The sequence below is a fragment of the Nilaparvata lugens genome, chromosome 2, assembly GCF_014356525.2.
Source record: "Nilaparvata lugens isolate BPH chromosome 2, ASM1435652v1, whole genome shotgun sequence".
Classification (NCBI taxonomy): domain Eukaryota; kingdom Metazoa; phylum Arthropoda; class Insecta; order Hemiptera; family Delphacidae; genus Nilaparvata; species Nilaparvata lugens.
Window position 1 is genome coordinate 21,075,857 of NC_052505.1, and position 9,245 is coordinate 21,085,101.

The 9,245-nt window shown below is 38.0% G+C and overlaps 1 protein-coding gene across 1 annotated transcript; it reads left to right on the top strand.

Annotated features, from left to right (window-relative positions):
• Window positions 1-485: 485 nt before the first annotated feature.
• Window positions 486-8,902, top strand: LOC111052548 (transcription initiation factor TFIID subunit 13). Its single transcript, XM_022339264.2, has 3 exons — window positions 486-705; window positions 1,257-1,421; window positions 5,752-8,902. The coding sequence occupies exons 1-3, from the start codon at window positions 682-684 to the stop codon at window positions 5,929-5,931; spliced, it is 369 nt and encodes a 122-aa protein (XP_022194956.1). The 5' UTR covers window positions 486-681; the 3' UTR covers window positions 5,932-8,902.
• The last annotated feature ends 343 nt before the right edge of the window (window positions 8,903-9,245 follow it).

Sequence of the window (9,245 nt, forward strand, 5' to 3'; positions counted from 1 at the left end):
AGAATTATGCTTGTCGATATTTCAAAGGTGGAAAGATAGGTTAGGGGGTTAGGATTTTGCTTTGAAATTGCAATATGCTGGAAGGGATTAGAGGTTTTTACCAAGAGTTATTTTTATTAATGTTTCAAATGTAAAAGGGGAGGTTAGGGGGTTAGGTTTTTGCTTTGGAATGACAATATGCTGACTCAGTGTTTTTAACATCAGTTAAAAGAACCGTTATATTTTATTTATTATATTTTTCAAAAGTACTCTTTCTTCTATTGAATAAAATAATAATATATTGATTATTATATTGAATTAAATGATAAATCATCATTGGAAAATAATATCATCAAAATAGAATGACGATTGACTTCAGTTACAGTGCTCGGTAACCATCATCACAAAGAACGTTACATTCAAAGAACTGACTGAATGGAACGGGAAAAAACCGTTACTAACGCATGCGCGATACGGTGCTGACTGAGACCGAGAGTGGTTTGTCAGGATAGATAAACATAACCTTAAAAATAAATTTTCTAGATAAAACTTGAATTGTTTATGCAAACAGGCTTACAGTTTTTCGTTGTCATAGATATGTATTCTTTATTGTTACTAAATATTTTTTGTGATTAGCTTTTGAATGTTTGAACGTTAGCATCTTTTTATTTAAACCAGCAACGACATCCACTATTTCCAGCGATGACAGAAGAAACTTTTGAACAGGTACCTAGCTAGCTAACGTGAATACAACATAACTATCAAAATAATGTTATATTCAGAGATGCTGTATTAAAAATAAAATAATTTTTGTTAAAAGTTAGCAAGTAGTTGAATTGTAGCTGTTGTTGTTGAAGAAATTTGAATCAACCAAAGGGAGGTTCGGTTGATTGCTTGGATCATGATAAAGTAAAATATTAACGGAAATTATGAAGTAAAGATTAAAGTTTTCATGCATTTATATTTTATAAACAAGTCTTATTCTATGTTATTCTGATTTGATAGGAAATCCAATTAAAAGAAAGAAAGAAATTGAATTGAAAAAAAGCTTATAGAAGTTAGTTGTTTTTTTATTTTTAAGTTAACTTTGATGGGTATTTTTTGTATGACTTTTGGAGCTTTACTAAAAACTTATATAAGTTAGCATAAAAACAGAGATTAAATTCATAAACAACTAGTGAAAGTTGATATACTTCACTACGTCTACGTAACCTAAGCTAGTTTAAAACGAGCGTTTTAATGTTGCTATTAGTCTTATTTGTCATTCTTTATTTCAGTTTGAAGAAGAAGAGCATGACGGGGTTATTGTGCCTGGAAGTCGAAAACGTTTATTTTCTAAAGAGCTTCGATGTATGATGTATGGCTTTGGAGATGATCAAAACCCCTACACTGAGAGTGTAGATCTCCTTGAGGACCTAGTTATTGAATTCATAACTGATATGGTAAGTTTGATTACTGTGAATACTTGACGTCGTTGCCAAGGACTTAGATTTCTAGATAAGCAGTGTCAAAAATTTCTTTCAAATTCAAAATAAGCTGCATGGATTGCCTAGTCATGTTGTGAAGGTGCTAAAAGAGGCTTCTCACTCCACTCTCCTAGTGAGTAGATGATTGGTTTTGGAAAGAGTTAGTGCCCTTTTTGCCGTGGACGACACTGTCTCGGAATCTTTGAATCAAAGTATTCCACGGTTAATAAGGACGATCGCTCAGTGTCATTGTTTTCGCTTCCTTCTGAGTATGACTTTGTTCTTTCTCCGAGCAACGTATTGGTAGTTATATAATTATGATAAGCTACAAATTTCGTTTTTGACAACCAGTCTTCTCAGACACTTTGTTTGCCAGTTTTTTCGCCCGCTAGGGAAAAAGACAGGGAGACTCTTTCTATCGCCGAGTACGTTTTATGATGGCTAATAAGGCTCCATCCAACCATTACCTCCTTATATGGAGGTAGTGATTCAACTCAATGCGTTTTGGGCCCCGGACGTTGAGTCGGCGGACCCAGTCGCTCACGGCTATTATGGTCCTTAGTTCCTCAAAATTGTTGACCGAGCGAGGTGAGGTCTAAGATTCAAGTCGACGGTTTGGCATTTCTCTTAATGTTTAAATGTTTGAATGTTTATACGTTGCGCATTTACGGCGGAACGCGGTAATATAATTATTCTCATGAAATTTGACAGGTATGCTCTTTTTTTAATTGCGCGTCGACGTATATACAAAGTTTTTGGAAATTTTGCATTTCAAGGATGATATAAAAGGAGAAAGGAGCCTCCTTCATACGCCAATATTAGAGTAAAAATCAGACTATAGAATTATTCATCATAAATCAGCTGACAAGTGATTACACAGATGTGTGGAGAAGCCAGTCTATTTCTGTATTTCCATAAGGTCTATAGTTTCAATCAAATACTTGTGGATGAGAATACTGCGTGAGGTCTACTGTTCACAGAATTACTAGTGTAGAACCTAGAGTTCAAGGTCTATAAAATACAGGTCATGACACTATTGTTGTGAGCAGCCATTTTATGGAGTCTTTATGGTGGTACATTTGAAAATCCATTTCAATTTGCTCGTAACAAAATTATGCATTTTAAAAACAATATTCTAGTTCAGATAATATGTGAATTCAGGTTTTCAATTTTTTAATTATGAAATTTCAATAATAAATGCTTCAATTATTCATTTATTTATTATTAAAAACTGTTCTTTTTCTTGTAAATCAAGGATTATGATTCAAAAAGCATTGGGACAAGACAGAAATATGCGAGGCCGATTTCAAAAAGAGTTTTAAGTTCCCGATCAATTGAATCTGAAAATCAACAATTCAGTTCCTAGTTGGAATCTTATTTATCATTATTCTTTCGGAACAATTTATTTTAGAGCTTGTTCACATGACAGCGACTTACGCTCGGTTGTCGCGCGGTTGGCAAATCGCTCGATTCGCCAGTCTCGTACACATGACAGCGATTCATGAGCGATTTGCCCTCGGTTAAGTCTGAGATTACAACCGCCGCGATTCGCCGGCGACTACTAAAACCGAGCGATGCATGTGTACGTTACCTTGTGTTTCCCTATACCTGGCAACCGCTCGGTTGGTCAATCGCGCGACAACCGAGCGTAAATCGCTGTCATGTGAACAGGCTCTTACAATTCAAAGCCAAACAATATCCCTTGAACAATATTACAAAATAACACATCATGTTGTTCAATCCATAATGATAACAGCTGATAAATTTGAAAATTGGTGAACTAGGACCCCATAAAATGGCTGCTCACAACAATAGTGTCATGACCTGTATTTTATAGACCTTGCTAGAGTTCGGTTTGCTTTTATCTTCTTGGAAAGGTCTGGATACATTCTGCTTAATCCATTACCCATACTTTTGGCATCGATGGCGCCATGAAATTCAATACACTTAGTTAGACACACAACTATTCAGATGGCATATCCAAACAGTGACAACTTGTAATAAAAGTTCTAATCACCCATAACTTCATTCACACTATAATGCGCCCTGTCAATCACCAGCTTCCTGATGTTTCTCTTGAAGGCGGCCTCATCCAACTGCTTCACAACAGGAGGCAGCTTGTTGGAGAATTTCAGGGCAGAAATCCTTTAACTAGCCGGCGATCGGTGGAGGCGTTCCCTGGGGACACTCAACAGCTCATGGTGTCTGATGTTGTGGCAGTTAATGTCATTATGGGCATTCACAGTATATTGCTTCCTTTTGACATACACCAAGCACAATGTAATGTGTGATGACTGTCAATACACCAAGGCGAGCAAAGATGGGGTTGCAGTAGGCAAGATTGTCGCTGTCTGTTATGCCGCATCCACATGTTGGCCCAATGACGACCAGTGCAAGTGTGTGGATGGGTGGTTTGTCAGCGCTGGCCTACGTTCGGTTACTAGGCGGGGCCAGACAGTCAACATGTGGACTAGGCATTCTCACTGACCTCTTTTGCAGCTGAAACTCAGATTTCTGAGTAGAATGTCATGGTCCACACAGTCGAAGGCTCGTTTCAGATCACACAGAGCAAGAGACTCACCAACCTCAAAGGCAGCATTAATCCGCTCAGATACATGCTCCACTACACCATAGAGAAAAAATAGCATAAGAAGATATCCATTGGTATAGGGCGCTTATGTTGCAAATTCCACTGTTAACTCAAGATTCAAGATTCGTTTTATTGATCATCAGGCTACAATTATAGGATTAGGCAAGTCATAATATATACATTTCAAAAGTAGGCTTCACACATTTGAACAGAAAATCATACCTGATAAAGCAAATCTATATTACATTCAATTCAGGTATTCAGATATACCTCAAGTGAGTAAAAGGCAAAAAGGTAAATTATTCTTCAGATAACTGTATATAATTTTCTTAAATTTGTTTTGGAGACAGATTCCTGGTTGTTTGAGGCAGTTCATTATACACTATACACTGTTGGAAAGTATGGCTTCTCATAGTTTTAGTAAGTCTTATTTGTGGTGCTACAATGTTTCTACTGTTCCTGGTATTATATGCATGGTAGTCTTCATGAATGGAAATTTTTTTTTCTGAGTTTTCCTTGAAGTAAATTAAATTGGAATAAATGAAGAGAGATGGAAGGGTTAGTATACCCAAATTAGGGAAATGTGGCCTGCATAAATCAATCTGTGTTAGTCCTAGGATAGCTCTAAGAGCATTTTTTGCCTTAGGAACACTGTTTTAGAATGAACGGAATTACCCCATAGACGCACTCCATAACTCAAATGTGAGTGAAAGAGCCCAAAATAGGTCAATATGAGTGTATAATTCACGCAATTCCTCAATTCTCTCAATAAATAGATTATTCGAGATATTTTTTTTTGAAAGGTGCTCAATATGTGTGTCCCAGTTCAGCTTGTAGTCCATAAGTTTGACCATAGTCAAAGTTTTTTACATTTATAACTCAAGCCGATTGTCCTAGTAGTTGTTTTTAATAAAGCTATATGATGCTGGTAGTCTCTCATACTGTGCCGTTCATTCACTCTCACCCCAACAACACAGTAATAATAGACAGTAATCGGCTTGAGTTGACTAGAAATCGACTTGAAATCTGCAACATAAACTACCTATACTATGGGATATCTTTTCTCTATGACTGCACCCACTGTTGATCTTCCAACTCAGAAACCAAACTACATTTTGAAGAACAGGCCATTCTCCTCAAAGAAAGCCTTTAGCTAAGGCTTGATTATTGCCTCAAACACCTCTTCAAAGACTGGATTAATGGAGATTGGTCTGAAGCTACAAAGGCTTTTTTACTGAAGTGATAATTTTTTTTTTGGACTCTTGGAACTATATCCATATCTTAGTTTTAATAGACACAATGCTGGGTGATTCAATGAGGTACTTTAAACTCCCATACGCCTATAGCTTGCTAATATCAGTATGTTTAAGTTAGTACTCTTTATTATGGGGTATCATTTACCATTCATCATTCATGCTTTGTTATCATTGTTTTCTTTTAAAATAGTTGTGACATTTCATACAACACTGAGCTCTGCTCTGTTGTGTGGTTTTATGTGAAATTATAAAATAAATCAATTAACTCAAATCGTCTATGTATAGATTTATAATACCTGCCTTATGAACTGAAGTATCAGTTCCTTTAAATTATTATCTACAATCTACGGTAATATTCCTTTGTTGATAACAACTGCCTTATAAACTGAAGTATTAATGACACTAAATTTCTAAGATTAAGTTAATAACAATGTTTATTGAAATGAACCCCTTTTTTCAGACACATAAGGCGATGGAAATTGGAAGGACTGGGCGAGTTCAGGTGGAGGATATAGTTTTCCTTGTGCGAAAAGATCCGAGGAAGTATGCAAGGGTCAAAGACTTGCTGACCATGAACGAGGAACTGAAGAAGGCTCGTAAGGCATTCGATGAAGTCAAGTATGCTGGCAAAAAAGATTGATATATTTCTTTCACAATTTGGACTGAAATGACTTGAATTAATATTGTATATTTTAAAACTTCAATTTGATTTAAAAACATTCTAATAGTGTTGTCCATCTTTATGACTGATGACAGTCCAACATATCATTTGGACTGACTTGAATTAATATTCTATACTTGTAACTTTCATATTTTATTTTATATATTCTAATAGTGTTCATCTATGATATCAATTTTATTCTAAAGATAAATATCATTCGAATCAGTAGCAGCACTGTTATCCAATTTTGATTAAAAGCTCGATTCAACAATAAAATTCTGAGCTCTTGTGAGAAATTATATAAAAAAATCTCGTGAAAATGAGAAAGGTGTCAAATTTAAGTTAAATTCTTGAGTATACTGGCAAGTTTTCCAGGTGTTGTATGGTAGGCGTACAAAATTGTCTTCTTAACTTATGTTTGGGTGGAAACATATTAGAACGGCGAAGATAGCTTGAAGATTGAGAGTGTTAAATAGAATGTAAGTATTTATACTCCGTACAAAATTACTTCAGACTTTGCGGCGCAGAGAAATGGAGGGAGATCAGCCAATTACAGTGATGGATAGAGTCATAGGTGGAAGCGCAGTTGTCAATTATTTGTCGATTACAGTCGAGTCAGTACTTGCAGAGAGGAAACAGTGCTTGCAACGCACGTCAGCGGCGAGCTGGGCGTGAAGAACTTGCGCGCGTACCTCATGGTTCGGGGTCGATCTTCATTGATATTGGCAAAATCAATTTCTTTCATCAAAACCTGATAGGAAGTGATGACGATGTCATACTGGGCCAACCTGAGCGGCTGTGTGTACCCTTCGCTCCCCCTCACTCCGTTGTATACCATCACACTCACATGTCCCTCCGCCACATGCTTCTTGATTTCGTCGCTCCACTGTTCGGAGATGGAGCTCGGTGATATGATCAAGGTGGCATTGGACGGGACAGGCGCCCTTTGTGGCCAACAGCGGAAGCAGACATAGGGCAGTGATGGCTCATATGACACACAGCACTGGTGCTGCAGCTTGCCGCATGCCTCACACTGAACTATGCACGCGTCGGCCATCGTAGAGGGGTCCAGGCAGCAACACCTGTAGTCGGATTCAGCTTTGAGTGCCTGGATTTTTGCTCTCTTCATAGCCGGACTGGTCTCTCGCAGCAATGATGATTTCGCTGACTTTGCGCGTTTTTTCGGCGCCGGCATGAAGTCCGGATCGTCAGCTTTCGGCCGCGCTCGTCTCGGTTCGGAGGACACATTGATCGACGGATCATCCTCGTCTTCGTCGAAGCACAATTCGTCCAAGACAGTGCTTCGTTTCTGACGGGTTGATCTCCGTGATGAAGAGGTCAGATCATTACCTCGTGTCTTACACACAAAATCCGAATCGCCAGAATCGTTGGTACTTTGATTATTCCGTTTGGTAGAAGCCTTTCTTTTGCCTCTAGTTTTACATACAAAATCGGCATCGTCATCGGAATCATCAATACTTTGATTTTTTCTTGCACGAGTCTTCCTCCTGGCTGTAGATCTCCCTGGAGGCTTCGAACTTCTAGCAGAATCTGCATCTTCTTTTCCTTCTTCAACTTCAGAATCTGATATTTTCTTTTGCTGTTGTTTTGTCATTCTTTTCGGTTTTGCTATTTTCCTAGGTCGCCTCCTACCACATGTTTTTCCTTCTTCATCTCCCCGTTTACCACTCACTTCTTTCTCACTGCTTCCCTCTTCACCTTCTTGTTCATCACACTTTTCTCCAACAGTTTTTCCTTCATCTCCTCGTTTATAATCATTTTCCTCTTCATCCCCTTGTTCATCTCCAACTGTACTTCTCTCTTTATCTCCTTTTTTACCACAACTCTCTTCCCCAATTCTCCCCTCTTCACCAGCTTGTTTATCACATATGTCTCTACTATTGCTTCTCCTATTTCTATCCACTAATACTTCATTTGCTCCACCCTCTTCCATTCTTTTTTCACCCAGCTTTCCTTCACCTTTAGCCAATTGTTCTCCGTCTTCTCCCGACACTGGCACGCTATTATCATCTCCTTCTCCTCGTTTCTCTCTCATTCTATCTGCTTCTAAGGAAATGTTTTCTCCTTCACACACACTTTCACTATCTTTCACGAACAATGTATCGTCTAGGACTTCACTATACACACTTTTAAACCGTTTTGGCTTTGTTTTGGAGTGACTATCTAGTGTTACATTTTGTGCTACAACATTATCATTCCCTTTTCGCTTTCTCCTATTCGGTCGACATATTTCCTCTTCTGTTTCCGCTTTCAATTCACTATTTTCATCTCTCTTCTTGATGGCATCTGCTTTGTATTTTTCCAAATCTTCCTTCATTTTATCAATGTATTCTTGCAGTTGTTGTTCGTATTCCGTATTGGGATTTGCAAGTAGACAAGCAAGTACTTCAACTGTTTTCCCAGCCCCATTTCATCCGCTAATATTCCTCCTTTCTCTAGCCGAACAAGTCTATTTTGATCGTTGACTACAGAGACAGTGCGATGCTGGGCCTGCTCTACAGACAACATCCATCTGACAGCTCTCTCCTGGTAGGAGCGCAACGTGGGCTTCAGCTTGGCATGCTGCACGTCCCCCTGCTGTGGCGGAGGGGGAGGGTTGGCCGTGTGAAAGTCCTTCACCCATTCGTAGACTGTGTGCGCCTCCAGTTTATCACTCAACTCGAATTCTTCTTTCTCTTCTTCAGTCATTTTCAGTTGCGTAAAGTTCCCTAAAAATCTGGGATACACAGTTATTACAAAAGTTGTAAGTTACTGTAGAAATTAGAATGACATAGTTAGGTATACAAAGGTGTAAACACGAATTTGTTCAAATGCATTTTAAAGTATTCATAGAAAGTAGAAACTGAAATTATAACCTAATGGTAGACAATTAATTTTGAATGTTTACCAAATTGACCAAATTCATGTTCTAAGTTGAACATGAGCGCTTGAATACTCACTGGAAATTAGAGAAAGCTGGCCGGTTCACAACGGCAACATAGCCGCCGCTGTATGCCTTCTCTGCTGCGCATGTCCACCCCAAGTAAGAAGTAATTTTGTACAGGGTATAAATGATAGCGCACATAATTATAGTAAGGTGCACGTTACAATGGATGTGGAGAAGGATAGGAGAATAGCGTTGCCGATTCTCTGCCTTGCCACTGCCTTCTACAGATGATATCTAATAAAATATTAACTGTTTAAACTTGTTAGAAATTATCAATTTTATTCTATTCAACAAGAAAATATATTATTCAATTATTGAATCATATATATTTATAATTGAATTGAAT

Coding starts and splice junctions, on each gene's coding strand:
- LOC111052548 (XM_022339264.2), top strand. CDS start 682: ATGACAGAAGAAACTTTTGAACAG. Junction 706..1,256: donor CAGAAGAAACTTTTGAACAG/GTACCTAGCTAG, acceptor TCTTTATTTCAG/TTTGAAGAAGAAGAGCATGA. Junction 1,422..5,751: donor TTGAATTCATAACTGATATG/GTAAGTTTGATT, acceptor CCCTTTTTTCAG/ACACATAAGGCGATGGAAAT.